Raw genomic sequence first — 18,281 nt, 5'->3', positions numbered from 1 at the left:
TGTGCAAGGATACATAATGAACCTAGTGCAGTGTAAGAGAACTGGTGTGAAGAACAGCTCATAGTCATATAACCTCATAATACTGACACTATTTAGGAAAAGTGTGTTCTAAAATAAGCATTTATGAGAAGCCCAATGGGAACATGATGTAAGGGCATATCTTGCACTGCTTAAAAAGACAACATATCCTGAAATCAGTTTCATTAAATGTAATTATGTGAACAGTGCATCACTTCTCACAGAGTCGAAAACCACTTCTTCTCATATGTCCCTTTGTCCCCACTAATTATAATTACAAAAAGGTTTGTCCTGTGCACTGTCACTGTGAACATTGTAGCTGCGCATATACAAACATGTCAGACATTCATTAAAGTAAATAATTTTAGCACAAGGCCACAGGCATAAGAAACAATAAGAGATTTTCTTTCACTCTTCACTTACAGGACATTGCTACAGGATTTCAGCATCTATCAGGTTAGGTTTGAATCATATGGTACAATGCAATACAAAAGAGAGCTTGAAAAATAACTATTTACTTAAGTACAAAAATAACCCTTTTTGATACAACTGTACAGAAATCTTTCAGCTTTAACAGTGCAACCTGTATATTTTTGCACTGAATAACTGGTGTTTTCAGTTTGTTTATAATATTGTATATTTCATTTTCTCAATCTAATGATGCCCATACATTCCTGTCCCCCTAACATGGAAAAAAAGTTTCTCTTGTTTGTGATTGCACCAGGCAACTTACATAAAAGTAATAACAATAGTTACAAGTACATTTTTATTTTTACAGTACCACTTATAAGTTCCATCAATATAGTACCACTTGCAAGTTCCTCCGATGAGGTCCAAGGAAATGGGACCTAAGTCCAATAGCTTTCAAAACAGTTTGAACCTGTGGGCACATCCTGAACTTGGTTACTTTATTGCTTTAAGCAACATCATGGAAGAATGTTGTGATTTCCACGAAACTATGGCACGTTGGGAATCGAGGATGTAAAGCTGATGTAGCATATTTCGTTAGATGGTTGTTCCATGGTCAGTTTTCAAAAACACGACTTGCTGCTGAGTATCAATGCAGGGGCTCCATCAGTTACTCCAAACACGCCATGATCAACACTGGCCTTTTAAGCTGTCCTGTCATTTTTCCCTTTTAACTTCTATAACAACACATGTCTCCAATTATAGTTAAAGGGGGAGCACCACAAGAGTTAAAGTATCCAGCACTTTTTGCCTGCATTCAAACAGTTATTAACTCAGAAGTCAGAGTCAGCATCCATGAGCTCTGCTTCCATCAGGTTGGTTCTGGAATGAATAGGCGCAACCATGGTTCGTCTGCCCTCTGAACAGGGCCCTTGGGCCGTCCTACTAGAACCCACTGTCGTGGGCCCCGCTTCCCCTGAATGGCGTAGCGCTCTGTTGTACTGCCATGGGGGAGGCTGGAAATCGTCATGGTGGCCGTCTCTAAACACCAGAGGGTTGGGCATCAGATTGAAGCCTGGATGTTGGCTGCGTCGTCCAGAGGTGCGATATTCCAATCCTCCATATCTCTGCTGATATGGAAGAGGGCAGGATGGACGAAACTCAGGAAAGGAGCCTGGGAGGACATCCTCCTCTTCCTGCTGCTGTAACTGCTGCTTCTGTAGATTGGCCACCAGGCTTTTGTGTCCAGGCAGCTTTGGGAGACGGGGCACAGAACTGGGTCCAAATTCTCGACGACGATATGTGGGGTTATCGCCTTCATCTGCGGGTCCCAGGGGGCGTACCTCCTTCTTTCTCTTCTTCTTTTTCTTCTTTCTCTTCATCATTTCTGGAGAAATTTCTGCTTCAACCATCCAAAGCCTGTTTCGCTCTTCTGGTGGAGGCACTGTAGCAAAATATACAAGATATTTAATAACAGGTCATCTAAAAATAATAGTTAAGACTTCATTGAGACTGAATGTTTAGGAGCTATAGTCTTGTAGGACTGACCAGGTGTCCCAGTGGGTGTGACGGAGATGTCTTGGGGCAAGATAGCTCCTCTGCGGGCGACCATCTTGGTCACATGCTGTGCCCATGCTGAGGACATGTCCATAGACGGCTCATTCAGTTCAAAGTTTATACCCGCTGCAGAAAGAATACATATTAAAACACTTTTTTAAACAAGAAGCCTTCTGCTGTCCTAATATTATTACATATTTCTTCTGACAGCCCATTACATCCTCCACTGCAACAAATAGTTTTACCAGATGAAAAACTGATATTACAATTTCAGGATTTTACAGCTCTTTATTCTTACAAGCTTCATGTCTTATTATCAAATCACTACAGTTCAGGCTGGTCCATTTCTCGTCATCTCGGAATGTGACAGATATGTTGGAACTTCAGTATCTAGTGGAGTGTAGTACTCTTACCTACAGGTCCTTCATGTGAGACAGTGTGCATGCTAAAAGACAGTTCTTTTTCCGGATCCCTCTGGAGCTCCTTCCGTTTGGAGAAGGCTTTGGCTATCATTTTGCTCTTCTTTATCCGCTTTGGCTCGTCATCGCTGCGTCCGATTATCCTTTGATTTAGCACAGATAGTTAACATTGTGTCTGACTGCAATTTGGGAGAACTGCTGAGTATTATCTTGAAGAAGTCATGCTTAAAGGAAGGTTTCACCCTTTTTTAAACCACGGCAATAATGGGATTTTGATGTGTTCCACTACCTTAGATAGCTGAGTTTCATGTTTGTAAAAACATTCATCTTTGGGAGGAATCATTGTGAGTAGGCTTAGATTTTGAATATGCGAACAAATTCCTTTTGTTTTTTGTTTTTTTTAAGGTCTTTTAAGGTTTTGTTTTTCTTTAAGCATGGCAGAAGGAAAGGTTTACCTGCACCAGGTGCGTTTCCAAATGAGAATGGTGGCTTTGGTCCATACCCAGGTGCTCATGGCTATGCCTGTGCCAAACATGGAGAATAAGTTGATCTTCTCTACAAGAAGACTAGGCCTGTTCTTGATGGCACACTCTGGGATCGGCTTGTTGGTCTGATGAGCGATTGTCACATTGGCCTCACACCTGTGCAACAGGAATTATGCTGTCATTCCCTTTCAGAGCAGACAAAGCTTGAGGGCGTAAATCGGCTTTGCATAAGCACAAAAATGGCACTTACATGAACATTTTTAAGTGGTCAAATAAGAAATATATATTTACTTGATGAAATGTTTTCGTGTAAACCAAAGATAAATAAAGTGAGGAAGTGTGGTGTTCACAGCAGTACAAACATGGTCTGTGGTCTGTTTTGGGTGTGTTTTAATGGGAGTGGTAAGGCTGGGCAAAGTCATTTTAAAGAGTCACTCACAGTACATATTCCCTGAAACTCCTCTCCCACTCCGCCTGGTTAAAGAAGTCATAGAAATGGCATCCAAAAGTGATGAAAACAAAACCAAAAGCAAGGAATCCAAATATACCTGAAAATGAAAAGTAAGTATAAATAACATAGAGTAATACATATAAGAGCTAACTTGAAGCAAAAAAAAAAAAATTTAAAATGAGAGTATGGAAAAAAGGACAGAGTTTATTAAGAAAAATTGATGAAATTGATAACTGTCTTTTGATCTGTTATTCGTTGCAATTTTAGCACTGAGTCACCAAATAAAGAGAGCAGACAAGGGTCTAACCGAGTCTTAACATGGTCTCATTGATTTTACTGGCAGCCTTTTCGCTAAGAAGTCCAGGGTGGTTGCTCTTAATTGAGAACAATGTCATGACCCCTACAAAAGTAAGAAACAAAGAAATGTGTTAACTTAATGACTCCCATTCATACACATTTGGCGCTTAAGAAATGTGGAAATATCATCACATTCACAGTTCTCTTACCTCTTATGAGGAAATAGCCGCCGACAATGAGTACCAACCCAATTGGAGCCAACACAAACCCTGCACGATATCTGTAGTTTTTGTATCCAACAAAACAAATACCGCTCACAGAGTCTCCGTCCACCTGTGCAACACACAAAATAATCCATCACCTGACAATGTAAAGAAAGAAAAGTAAATGAATGTATGTGAAATTTTAATAAACACAGTGCTGTACCTCTGCAATGGCCAGTATAGCCACAGTGAGTATGAAAGGAATGGACCATGTCACCAAGTGAAAGTAAGAAGTCTTCCCAGACAGAGGCTGGTGTGTGGTCCCAAGGGCTTTGAAGGAAGTGTGCCAGGCATAGGTAAGCATAACAAACCAAATGACCCCTGACATGAGGGAGTAGTAAACGATCACAAATATGATGACACAGGACAATGTTTCTGTTGACCTATACAAGAGAAATCAAAGATCCCAATGAGTGAGTGAATTCATTTGAAGCAATTTCTGTAAGCAACGTCTTTTCTCTTCTGTGACTCTGAACTTACGAGGGCTCCCCAAGCCGCATGGTGTTGTCACTTTTACAGACAATCTCTTTGCGGGCTCCATCCATAAACTGCGCAAGCCAACCAATGCTGCCAATGAAGAAGCAGGCATTGACGTAGAAAAGGATGACAGCAGGATAGCGATTGGAATTTTTCCAGTCGGCAAGAAATGTAGCCTGCAGAGGAGGAAAAGGACAAATCCCAGCACTCACAGGTAAGAAGCGTATCAAAGTGAGACTGTTCATCTAGGATCATCTCCCTTTAGTTAATATAATTTTATTCATTAGGATTATGGAAGGCTAAAACTGTTCCTGAATCAACACTCACAGAAATTTGCTACATGACACCAAAGCTGTTCAAAAACAGCCTAACATCAAAAGTGTAACATGTGGACCACAAGTATAGCATACACTCAGAAACAGAACTTCTCCCGATTAACTCTGCAGTAAGTATGTTGTTTATGTTACTGAACATTTCTAGTGGGAGATAGCTGTTACGTTGAAAGTCAAGAAATTGCTGTGAATCAGAGGACCAGATTGTGTTTGGTTACCAGTGTGAAGAAAGTACAGAGGAGAGTGATGGAACCAAAGATGGCGATGTAGGTGTGCATGTCGGAGTGTTCCTCCTCTGTGAAGAGTGGGTTGTTGCACTGAATACCACAGCCCTCCACATCCTTATACCAACTTGCTTGGATGTCCGTCTTTACTAAAGGCGCTTCACAGTGTCCCGAAGTGTTAAACTTGATTTTCTGAACCTCATTCTGAAACAAAACGCAGGATGTTTGTTGAACTTCCAAATTTTTAAGGGAGTATGGGCAATGACTGAGATGCTCAGGTAACATATTCAAAAAGGACAAGAATGAATCTTCACAAACCATTCTCATCACCCAGATCACTCTTCTTGCGATTTAATTTATACTGCCCAAAAAATTACTGCACTGGAATATAGGGATGAATAACGCTATACCTGGCAACCCATTGGAAACCTCTCCTTGTTTTCACATTTTAGGAAGCTTGGCCATCCTCTCTCCTGGTCCACAATGTTGCATGGTCGACGGGTTGCCAGACAGAGATGTTGGCTAGGCAGCTCCACTTTGCCATTATCACATTTGGGCATGTACACTGCACACAGTAATGGCTGAATGACTGCCCAGCACCTAGGGGCATTTCTCAAACCTGGTGCAGACAAAAAAGAGAATGTGAGGTCAAATAACCATCTACCTGTGCTGCTTTCAGATAAATACTGCTGGGTCACCTCGTAGATAACTGTAATTACGATATGAGACGACATGTAAAAAAAAATAGCCTAATAATTTTTAAAAAATGGTAGGACAGTAACATTTAATTACTCCATTCCGTTCAGGTAGTTCAAGGACTTTGCACCTTCTCAGCCTTTCTCATGGGTGTGAGATATTGGGGGTTGTAAAGCATGGACATGCGAGGACAACCCTAAGGATTTTAGGATTAGAATGTGAATGTAGAGGGATAAGATGAATGGGTCATTAACTGGTGCTTATGTAAATGTACAACTATGAAGAGGAAATCCCACTGAATGCTTTAGATGATAGAAATGTTATATAGTTATGCACTTTACCGTGGTTGTGGAAGTTAATATTGTAGTTTCTGGCACACTGAATTGTGTTTTTGTAATGTATGTCACAAATTGTATAACTGAATTGAAAGTAAAATGAATTACACTTCAGTAACCTGTACCGTTAACTTGTAAATGACAGGTACGCTGAGTATTCGCTTTGGTCATTATCTAATAAACGGTACTGAGAAATGGGGAGACAAATAAACAAGAAAAAACTTTTGATTTCAATCTAACTGCACCGACTTTTGGCTCCATGCAAACTAGTTATCAGTGAAGACAATCACTTAAGCTGTTCCTCATGCATTTTTCTCATTCTTATGTTGTATAAATTTGTATAAATCAGTTTGATTCTCATTTCACACAAAAAAGCTTACCGGACCACATGCCCAACTTTTCAAAAACTTCCTCTTGAGTATTAGAATCCTCAGCAAGAATTAGGGACGTGTGAGTGTACGGTAAGGGTGACCCAAGACAAGTATTGTATTTCAGTACTTCGCATGTTGAAGTTTTCTTACAAAAATCGTTGAATATTGTTTCGTTTTTCTGTCCTATAGCCGCGTGAGCAACCACTACAGCAGCAGCCCAAATGTAAAGCATCCCAAACCCTCCAACAATGGAGCTGAGGCACCGGGAAGACATCTTGGGGATCCAACGGTTCGAAATCTGTATCCACGACAAACAAATGTATCGGGCCTGTGAAAGCTTAAATCTCCTCCTGCAAATGAAAACTTGAATTTCCCAAGTGAGAGTATTTTGATCGTAGCTGTCCCGACATCTTTATTGAAAGAAGCGTGTTTTCACGCACTCCAAAACTTCTCTATGTTTCCTCTTTCGTCCGGTTCTTCGTGGAATATTCTTCATTTTTACGCTATAACTTGGCTGAAAACACAAGCGAAACGCAATGGACTGCGGTTGAGCTCCAAGAAGGACATTTATAGTCTTCTCCTATTATTCAGATGAAAACTGTTCCAAAAAATGAAATCAAGCAAATGTGTGAAAGGTTCACCATCCCCCACTTTGCAGAAAAAAAAAGTTGCCTTGAAAAGTCTGAGAGTCTGAAACCTGATCCCCAGGCTGCGCGCTCCAACCCCCTTGAATACTCCCCCCATTCCTCATTTTGCTGCGAAGGGCTAAATGTTTTAGGTTAGGAAAAAAAACCAGCAGTTATTAAACTCACTGCTTACGCTTTTTTTTCGCGTCCAATTCTTTTTCTCATCCACTATTATGCTTGTTATTATTTTCAGCCTCTGGTATGCACATGGTGGGGGCGATCAAAATAACAAAACCTCCCTTTCCCCATCCCCCTCTTTCGGGGGTAAGAATGTGCCTGGTAGGAACACCAAAACAATCTCTCCCCTGCCAGAATATCTCTGATACACAGACTTATCATTATATATATTGATGTTCACACTTTGACCCACACTTATCTGATTTAACATCTCGATATCAAACAGGGCACTGAGTGAGTGCAAATAAATAAATAACTGATTTTCTTTGTATAAACTTCGAGTTATCACCTGGTTGTCAGCAATGATGTACAGATCTATTAATCAGATTTTGGTGAACGTTTGCTCTTTAATAAATGCTTTATCCTTCATATTCATAGGTCATTTCATCACTTTACTGTGTTGAATAAATTTGAACTCACCAAAATGATTATTTATCTGTTTATCTCTTCCATTTTATAATGTACAGGGTAACGTTACCATAGTTTGTTAATGTTGAATAATCTTTCTCTCTCTCTCCCCCTCAAATACATATGCATGCACAAACACATAAATACTTCAATGAGATTCAGACAACCAAATATTGGGGTTTATATGTATCAGTGATATTTGACTGTAAAACACTGTGTTGTGGTACTCTATTTGGCTCTCAGGAAAGGTTTATTGTTCTGGATGTAAATATTGGACACATAATTACATTATTCCAACAAAAATGATTTGCTTCTACTGGTTTTGAGGAAAGTTTGCCTTGTTTATTTTCACCAAGTCAACATTAAATCAAAGTTTCCTCAGGGAGCTTGGTAATTGACTAGTACTTCCTCCCATAAAGTTAAGGTGGTTTTGGCCCTTTTCCCCTTTTTCATTCCATTGTCATTCCTCCATTTAACTGAAGATGTATAGAAGGAAGTGTAACTGCAAAAGTGTGGTCAATTATTCAATGAACAAGTTAGCCGAGAAGATTTATTAAAGACGTTTAAAACAATGTTGATTTAACACATTAGATATATTCCAGGCGTGTAATGACCAACCTGATCCCTGATTGAAAGCTATAAGGATAAAGCATGCATGTAGTTAGGATACATGGTCATAGAAAGATGATGGAATCTTTAGATATCTAATAAATCTTGTAGCATTCTGTATCTGATTTGAACCACCAAGAATGTTGTGTGTACCCCACCCCCCCTCCCCCCCCATAGATATAGCTGTGATTGGTCGGTTTTGATCTGTTCTCCCTGTGCTGAGATAGTGCCTCCTTAAAATCCCCACACAACATGGCTGCCCAAGAATGAGTCAGAGAGAGGCTCAGACTGGGGACCACACACATACACACGGAGTACAGGCTTGGCCCAGACAGTCTCTACTTCTCTCTCTCTCTCTCTCTTACTTTTGACACACTCTATATTGCAGTCTCTCTAATGCATTCATAGACAAAAACACCATCTTTTTAATCTCCCAAACTGTGAAGGCTTATGGATGCAATGACATCATTGTGAGGTTTAACTGAATATGGAGCGTAACTATAAATACATGGATGAAAAAAATAGTATGTTCTTAGACTATACGCATAATTACGTTTCTTCCATTGATTCACGGTCTTCAGTTGGCATGTGGTGTATGTAATGAATTTACTGTACTGTTCAATGAAACAGAGAGAGGAGCACAGAGTTATAGAGGGTCCTGTGTTTAAACTGTGGTGGCAATGTGGTTTATTGCAGGGAGAAAAATGGAAAAATATGTGTAACTTACTTTCCCCCCGTGTGGTAATATGAACAATTCAGATATAATTTACAGTCTGAACAAATGCCCTTTAAACCTGGCTCAGGTCCAATAGTTAATAACAGTGTGTGTGTGTGTGTTTAATGCTATGAGAAGAACATTGCTTTGAGATGTGATGAGAGTGAATACATGCTTACCTAAAACGTTTAGTAAAGAAAACAAACTTAACTTTCAGTGGAAAACAGGACATTATAAAAGACATGGGGAGAGACTCAGTCCATGGGTATGAACACTTGAGATGCAGCGTTTGCCAATCCAAACACTCAGTGACTGTGGACAGGCCTTGCTGAAAATGTTGATTATAAGTGAGACTGCTGTTGCTGTTTCTCGGGGAATCCCAAGTCGAAAGGATCTTTGCCAAGATCCACAACATGAACAAGAGAAGTACAGTGCGCAGCAGGTGCTCCTATCTATTACAGTAACGTTCACCATACTACACTCCATAAACAGTCCAACATGTGATGTTTATTAAACATTTATTCACAGTTTTGTATTATAAAAAGGCACAGCTACCGCAACAGTACAAAATGTCTCAAAGAAATTTCTCAATCTCAAAGATTTATGCTTTTATGTACAGTAAATATCTCTGCATAAAGCAATCCCTGAAATGTCCCCCTTCCCAAAAACAAAAGCGAACGTAACAGGCATGTTTCACGGCCTCTGGGGAGATGAATTACTCATATCAGCTCCATATTGCGCACTGTACAGGAAACACAAGAACAAACTGAAATGAAACCTTTGCTGGTGAAATGTCCCACTTAAATGATGATTAAAATGGTTCTATATTCAGTATGAAAAGTCAGTTCCTTTTTTCTTTATCAGTGAGTTTATATACATGGGTTTTGGATGAAACAGTTGTCTTGTTATTGTACTCGGTTTCAACAAGGGCATGGTCCCATCCACACGCCTTTAAACGTACTGTAGAAGGAGGTCATTTTTAATACACTCCAAAGTGTGTCTGAGAGTTTTTCCAAGTCTCTGTCTTTGACATGAGCTTTACCTTGCATGGTGTACATTATAGCAAACTATAGCAAAGTAAAAGCTCCTCTGATAATTATGAAAGAAAGGAAAATGGTAAACGCCCACATCCCTGAGAGGTCATCATGGGAAAGGTCCACCAGTGGGGCGTGGGACGCTTCAAATATAAATGTTCCTCTGTTAGCAAATGATGATATCTTGTTTTCCACATCAATGCTCAGCACAGTGATGATCTCAATAATGGAATAGACTGTTCCAGAAGGTTCAGCTCCAGGGGTCTGAACGATGCTGTTGGTTATAGTTCTGCAGTTTGACCTGATCTCGGATCTGGTTTACAAGGACTTGAGACAAGAGGATCCCAACAAGCTAAGAAGAGAGGAGAACAGATGCTGTATCAGCTGTTGTAACAGGATTGTATCACTCACTCAGCCATCATCAAAAACCCTTTTCTGCTGGCCTACATATATCACAGTTACAATGATTACAAATCACAGAGGTTACTTTGGCAGCCTACATTGGAATTCCTGTATAACTCTTAAGTAGTGACAGTAGTAAGACGTTAATGCTGACAAGCATTTTATAAAATAAATATTTGGTCTAGCTACTAAGACTAAATGTTACCCAGAAAGACTGAATACATGAGCTATTTGTACCTATTTGTATCTCTCTCTCTCTCTCTCTCTCTCTCTCTCTCTCTTTTCTCTCACCAGACTCTCACCTGTGGAATTGCCAGGCCCAAAGCAATACCCCCCAGCAGGAACAGATTGCTATGGAACCAGTTGACTAATTTGTCAATGCATCCACTGGTGTTGATGAAATCTGCAGCCTTGTCAAACTCCATATCCTGCATCCCATGCCCACACATGGTATTTATAATTCCCTGACAGCCAGACAATGAGAAATATATTCAGCTGGTCACAGCTAATATTGACCAGATTTTTAACATTTTAAACAGAAGAATTCCCTCACAAAGATGAGCAGATGACACCTGATAAACACCTGATATTCTACATATTTACACAATATGTTAGTACAGTGGAGAAAAAAGGTAGCATGGCAACGTTCAAAACAGGCTGAAGATTAAGACATGAAGACAAAATGGTGTCTAAGCCACTCATACTCATTGAGGTCATGTTGGAAAAACAGGGTCTGTGTGTGTGTGTGTGTGTGTGTGTGTCATACCTCCTCCTGGGAGAGCAGACAGCAGGAGAAAGGCACAGAGCAGCGTTCCTTGCTTGGGTTGTCGGACGTGCAGTTAAAGTACATGTTATGGGACCAGTCTAAGTATGACACTCCTCCACAGCAGCTGAACTGGGAGTACACAGCCCACAGGGTCACAGATGTCAATCATCATGCTAACTACATAATAGTATATTCACAAAGTAACAACCACATAACAAAAACATACTTGCATTAATTACTTATAATTCAGAATTCAAATAGTGACAATAACAGTTATTCAGTCCCTCACCTTTCTCTGGCCAAAATCTATAAGGTTCTGTAGGTCCAAATCATCTCTATAGTGCTTAATGGCATTATTAAACACTTCTGTCACTTTGTGGCGTGCCTTAGAGGGCAAAGAAGAGCAAAAGCCCATATAAGAAAATTGCATTTCATGAGTCTTGAGAGTAGATGAATATAGTCAAAATATCAGCTGGTTTAAAACAGATGTGAATAACACATCAGTTAATATGGTTACAGAGAACTGCCAGTAGATGGCACTGCTGTCTTCCACAACATATTTACTTTCAGAGTTGGGAGTTGGAAACTTTACTCAGAAAATATTCTGAACTTACATGTTTGACTCCTTTGATATTACACTTTGTATGCATACATCACAAACACTATTAACTGATTTAAAGGTGAGGCAAAAAGTAAAGCTAAGTTGCACCTGAGAATGATTTTGATAAGTTGCCTGTAATTTCAGGTAATTTTATGTGATAATTACCTTGTCAGAGAAGACAAAACCAAGCACACCTGAAGCCAGTTGCAAGATAAATATCACTGTCAAAGTGATACAGAACTGTTGGATGAGAGAGAGAGAGAGAGGGGGAATTAGTTCCATCACCCTTGCTATACTCATTTACAGCAAACCACATATATTATGGTATCCTGTATCCACAGACTGTATAGGAGCTTAAGTTGAAAACATGCTAACAGCTCACTCCTGTTGCAGTGGTAAAACTCTGGCTGCAGTGAGTCTGAAGCTGATGGGTTGGAAAACTAACCGTCTCCAGGAGACAGATGTTTTCTCGCAGGGATCCCACACATCCACAGAATGTGATGAGAAACATGAGCCCCCCCACTATCATTAGCAGGATAGCAGGGTCCACTGTGAAACACACCATGGCTGCCTCTGCACACCACACCAACAAAATGGACAGATAGATCAACAAAAAGAAAAACAGAAAGAGAGAAACATGAGTGAAAGAACAGAGGTTACTGTGATTCATTCATTGTACAGCACAGACAGAAAACTGGACCCACAGAGAACAAACAGAGCTTCATCTTAATAAATTTTGATCTGGGTTTTTCTTTTTTCTGCTACACTTACCTTCTTTTCTCTGAAACATATGTTCTTTACTAGTTACCAGCATACTGTCATAGGGGTGATGCACTGATCTGGTATGTAAGTCAAACATCAAAATCCTTTAGCGCCCCTTTGGATAGACCAAGCCAGAATATCTTCAGTTTCTCAGTACTATTATAATGCTTTATTCTGAGGGGTGAAATAGATTATCAAAGCATGACTCTGCATGGGACATCTTACAATGGAATCTTATACTGAAACCTCTAAACCTCATCTGGTAATGGTTAATTCCACTTCACAACCCATTTCACAAGTCTGTTAGGATATGACACACTTGACTGTCATCACCAAAACAAAAATTAGTAGAAGTGCTCGGTGGAAGAAAAACACAGAAGAGTTTGTTTTTTTTTATTTTTATTTACGTACCATATTTCATCAGTCTTGCATAAACCCCGACAACCACTAACATCACTGATATCACCTGTCAAAAAGGAGAGAAGATCAGACATGCATAATATGATCTGGCCCTGTGGTGCTTCTCAATCCAACACTCTGGTTAAGCGCATCATTGGCCATGCCATGACTTGTCAGAACACTTTTTGTCAGCTAATGCTCTGTTATGGAACAAGGATGCTCAATTTCTAATGTTATAGTAAAATTAAGAATATTTCTAAAGCAGTGTCATAACTGTTTTATGGGACCCTTGGCCCATGTAATTTCAAACTGGTGTTTGTTCCATAGGATTAAAATCAGTGTACATCATCATGTAAACTTTTTTTTTTCTTCATGGACATGGCATACGCAAAACATATCGTCTCTACAGTTTGTCATGGTACACCCAGGATGTTGTAGAGCTCTAAACATTTTTATAAATAATATAGACCATGGCTAAATACCTGGGATGTATACACTGCTGTTTTCTGCTCTTGAAGGAAGGATTAATCAGGGTTTTTAACTGTCTGCTTTGATCCTTCACATCATCTTTTAAATGTCTGCCCAAGCTAAACAGTGTCTGACTCTAGAGTGCAGGAGTGTAGTGTACAGCTGTGTTTAAGCAACTGCCACAAAACATCACATCCTTTTTCAAGGAAAATAAAACAAAATTCCTGTATTCTGAGAGCTTTCAGCCACACATAGAATTCTGGATGTACAGGTATACTACCATTTTTTATCATGAAGAGAACTCACAGATTTACTTTTTCAGTGGTGTAAGAACTGGGAGTTGTTGGTCCTTTTCTAAACAGTTTTTAAGCTTTTATCTGAAAATGTAACAGTTAATTTGATTGGTTTTAACGGAAAAGTACTGATAAAAGTACTGTTACTCAATTGTCATCTTCATTTTCCCTCTTTAACAGTATCAACATCATTTTGTTTTCTTTTTTCTTTTGCTTATGACTTTCTGAGCTAGTGTTTTGGAGAATCTTCAACATTTTCCAGTCTGATTTTAATCTCCTCAAAAGCACATTTCCTCCATCTCTTAGGTCAAGAAAGAACATCACAAATGCATTCCTTGCAATTTTCCCCTGACACACAAGTTCACACAAGTCATATGGCTGTTTTTTCCTCTCTTTTTTTCACTGCACAGTTCTTCCATGGAGTATGTGACCTTCTCTGCATGATCATTATTACACACTACATTACAATGATTGTATTTACCATGGTAAATTTAAGTTTACAGTCTTAAGTTTACCAATATAATACTGTGTGCTGGAACTGCATGTATACCACTGGGCAATGGTGACTTAAACTCAACAACAGAACGACTTAGCTCCAATAACAACCCCATTATTCAGGGAGTTTTAATGGTAAATCTTCTTAGGCAAATGCATTCCTTGCATAACCCCTGACAACAGATCAACACCAGAAAGTAAAGAACTGAGTATTAACATTGCATTGATGGATAATTTTTGCTGTCCTTGCATGGTTGCCATTTAACAGTGCAGTTCAGTCTGAGGGTTTAAGACAGAAGAGAGAGAGAGAAGCGAGAGGGACAGAGAGAGAGGGACAGAGAGAGAGAGAGAGAGAGAGAGAGAGAGAGAGAGAGAGAATAACTTTCAGTGACGTGTAACATGTGGAGGGACAGAGGGAGCAAGGACATAACCAGCGCCTCACATTTCAGAACCTGCAGTCTGTTCAATGGGATAATTTTGGTCTCATTATTTTCACACCCTGACCGATGTCATTATACTTAATTCAATTTAAAGGCTTATGTTGCCGGCACTCAACACAGTTCACACATTTACAGGCAAACTGAAGCACCTAATGTGGTTCACTTATCCAAAATTTCTCTGGTTTATACTGATACCAGCTTAAGATCTTTCTGAAAATCAGTCAGTAAACGTTGCAGTTGTGAAAGAGATCTATCGCCTTACACCCTCTGTATTTTTCAACAGAGAGTGGAAGTTTGTTGCTGCAGGGCCGTTGACTAAACACACATTTGAGGATGTTGTACTCCAGGAAATCGATTATACACAGCAGTAGTTCAGTTTACAAACAGAACTGATTAATGTACTTAGAAACATTACTAGAGTAAAGAATTCAGAAAGAGTTTTCTAACATTTTCGGGTTGTGTGATTGATGAGTCCAAAGGGATCATTCATTTAGACCTCTCATTTGCCAAGTGCTATACAGAAAGAGAGAAAAGGAAGCATGGGGCCCACTTCTCAGAAAACAACTGTGTTGCTCTATCAGCATATGAATCAATGAAACTTGCTGCTAAGCAACAGCCTGGTTCCAAAAGGAACCGTGGGCTGTCAGTCTAAAAAATTCACCAAAACCACAAGAAATTTGTAATGTTTACCCCAAAAGCTTACTTATAGTAATTAAATCAACACCTGATGAAATTCAGACTGCATACTTGCTGTTGTTTATATGAACAGGTATACAGTACAAATGACTGCATCTGTGCAACAGTATGTCTATTTTGAGCAAAAGTTTCCCATTTAGGGAAATCTGTGTTCCTTGTAACTGTATAGGATACTGTTACAGGAAGTGAGCACGTACATGCATTCCTGGGTTAAAAACATGCCCTGTGGAATAGTTACTCACACAATTACAAATGGTGTCTGAACATGTACATACACACACACATACACACACAAACCGCCGAATGCGCTTTATGGCAAACAAAACCCCGTCAAGGCAGGGCTGTCCCCATTTCCGTGCAAAGGTCAGGCTGATTTTGCAAACTCTGTAGGAAAGTTATTTCATTTACATACTTGTACAGACTTGACTGGAGAACCCTTTAGAGAAATTTGTGAAGGACTTTTAAAGACCTTCTCTTGAATTCCAGCTGAAAAAACACCAAACTTAATAAAATCTTTGAGCCACTTCAATCAGTCATTAGCCTACTTACAATCATGTGAAGACATGCTCACTGTTTTTTTCCCACAGTTTCTTAGTTTTAAAAAGAAAGACAGAGACTGAGAGACAACAAAGAAAGAAAGAAAGAAAGAAAGAACACTCAATCACGTTCACAACGCCACTCATTATAAGATTCTGAACTGAGGGGAAACTCAGAGGAAATATAGTCAAAAAAAGGTCGTCAGCCAACTCACCCAAAATATCACGTTGAAGAAGAAAAGCAAATACTTGACAACTGGACTGATGAAGGTGAATTCATTTTCCTTTGATGGAGAACCTCTTCCTCTCGTCATCTTGAACAGTGTAGAATCGCAATGTCAAGAGATCTCGTTAGACCTCGGCTTGTCTCAAAGGTGTCAGTAAACTTTCAATAGGTATTTATTCTGCATGAGCATTACGCAGGAAATTTGGTTGCATTGACATGAATCAGGAGATCGATTACATTATCCAATAAAGTCTTGGCAACGTTTGCTAATTTAAGCGCACATTTCCTGTTATTTCCTGGTTCAACCAAATCAGTAAATGAGTTGCATATTGGTGACGCGTCGAGTGTGCAACGTTGGGCGTTCCGTTTTCGCACGGGCAGATCACCTGTCCCGGCAAATTACAGCTGTGTTCTGCAACATTGTTAGCGGCGAAAAAGTTACGCGAGTAACTTGTAAAACTGTAAAGTTTTACACCGTATCGCAGCTTGTCAATAATACACGTAATACACCAGTTTCCGTATCAGGGAGCTTCTTACAATATCAAGGAAAACGTCGGTCCACCAGCCAGCTTCTTGTAAACACGCTAAGAATACAGTGAAATGACACTAGAGCGCACTGCATCTAGAGGGGCGACAGCCAGACTCTCCTCAGCGAGAGCCCGATGGTATGCTGCTAGCGTCACGGATGTTCAAAGCTTTTGAGGATATTCATTCACTGATGTGCTGGCATCCCTCTCAAACTAGCAAAAGTTCGTGACAGAATCACCATTCTACATACAGGACTTTGGTTAAATTCGTGAATTTAAATATTGTGATAAGGATTTTAAAACGGTAAACAATAATTATTTACATACTGTTTATACATAACAAGAATAATATTCAGCTACATAAAATAGAGATCATCAAACAGTGGTTGGGTTAAAGGTAGTAGGTAGTTTGTAGATCACCAGCTTCAGCTGAACATGAAATTTTCACAGACAGCCTACTGGTGAATGGTGCCTATAGCATGAAACCTAATGGAATCATTGTGTTCTCCTTGCATGTCAGTGAATCCCACAGAGTGGCAAGTAAAAAGCTACTGCACTACCTCCACTGCAGCACACAATAACATGCTTGTCCTTCAGGCTGGCATTGTAGATTCAGAGATGGGGGCTTCTGTAGCACTCAAGTGCTGGCAGCCTTCTTCAATGGCTGTTCTTTGGAACCTTGCTAGTGCCAACTGGCTGCTCATCACAGGTCAGGTCTGAGTTTCATTGAAAAACCTCTTAGGAAGAATGAACCCCTTGTTCAGTCTCTTCAGGCTGCTTTTGTATGGAGCCACTCTAAAGTACAAATAGTAACTATACCTGTTCAACAGTATCTCTCTCTCTCTCTCTCTCTCTCTCTCTCTCTCTCTTTATCCTCGATTGTTCATACAGGGTAATGTTGAAACTGAACCACCTGAGATGCCAGAATCTGAATGGCCAGATTTGACCTAACTTACAATTTGTTGTATCAGTTTGTCTGAGATTAAGTTTGATTAGCATTCAGACTGTAAAGCAAAGAAATAGCATTAAGAAAAAAACACTGAGTGGTGATCAGCAGGGCTCAAGTTGTCACCTGAAACACTAATTACTGGATGAATTATACAAAAAATTGTAAATTGAAGCATCCAGAGTATCAAACTCATCAGTCAAAGGGACTAGGAGCTGTGGATTTTTTTCACTGATTTCTTCATTATACCACCACCTAGTGATCACTATCCACTAAATGTCTGGCATGTTCTTTTGTGGTCACATAGCAGTTGGGGACCATGGTTGCTGCCAAGATTTGGAACTCCAAAGGTTCTTTTAAGCCTTATTTGGTGACGATCAGGAAAACATTCTAGATCTATACTTCTCAAAAGTAGGTTTCATAAAAAAATTTGAAATGACATAAAATCAAAATCATTGTCAAGACAGGTTCTTGAAGGGACGTTAGTCAACTTTACGAAGGGAATCTGTTGATGCAAGTAGCAGAACAGAACATGAAATGAAACCAGAGATTCACTTGTTTAAAAGTTCCTTAAATGCCACAGCACCCATAATGGTTTTTTGACTCCATGTTTTATGCAGTGGTTGAGTGGTCAGTACACTCGCTGCAGGGTTGTTTTGCAATGCACCCTTAGGGGCAGACAAGTTTACCAAATTTTGTGAAGACTGCTCAAAATATTTTTAGATTGATTTTTTTTAAAAGCCATATCCACAGAAATAATCT

General features: G+C 39.6%; 2 protein-coding genes across 2 annotated transcripts; both read right to left on the bottom strand.

Moving 5' to 3' along the window:
• Positions 1 to 1,259: 1,259 nt before the first annotated feature.
• smo (smoothened, frizzled class receptor) lies at positions 1,260 to 6,607 on the bottom strand. Its single transcript, XM_030788104.1, has 12 exons — positions 6,343 to 6,607; positions 5,342 to 5,550; positions 4,926 to 5,135; positions 4,379 to 4,551; positions 4,062 to 4,281; positions 3,845 to 3,968; positions 3,646 to 3,738; positions 3,327 to 3,435; positions 2,858 to 3,043; positions 2,397 to 2,545; positions 1,975 to 2,109; positions 1,260 to 1,870 (listed from the first exon to the last, which is right to left on the bottom strand). Exons 1-12 carry the CDS (start codon positions 6,605 to 6,607, stop codon positions 1,260 to 1,262), a joined length of 2,484 nt encoding a protein of 827 aa, XP_030643964.1.
• A 2,884-nt stretch (positions 6,608 to 9,491) lies between these two features.
• tspan33a (tetraspanin 33a) lies at positions 9,492 to 16,325 on the bottom strand. The gene is made up of 8 exons (XM_030781231.1): positions 16,036 to 16,325; positions 12,905 to 12,959; positions 12,177 to 12,304; positions 11,897 to 11,971; positions 11,420 to 11,515; positions 11,131 to 11,259; positions 10,667 to 10,828; positions 9,492 to 10,314 (listed from the first exon to the last, which is right to left on the bottom strand). Exons 1-8 carry the CDS (start codon positions 16,132 to 16,134, stop codon positions 10,213 to 10,215), a joined length of 846 nt encoding a protein of 281 aa, XP_030637091.1. The 5' UTR covers positions 16,135 to 16,325; the 3' UTR covers positions 9,492 to 10,212.
• Positions 16,326 to 18,281: the final 1,956 nt, after the last annotated feature.

This window comes from Chanos chanos, chromosome 1 (genome assembly GCF_902362185.1).
Source record: "Chanos chanos chromosome 1, fChaCha1.1, whole genome shotgun sequence".
Lineage (NCBI taxonomy): Eukaryota > Metazoa > Chordata > Actinopteri > Gonorynchiformes > Chanidae > Chanos > Chanos chanos.
Note: the sequence above shows the minus strand (reverse complement) of the source record. Positions and strands in the feature narration are given on the sequence as shown.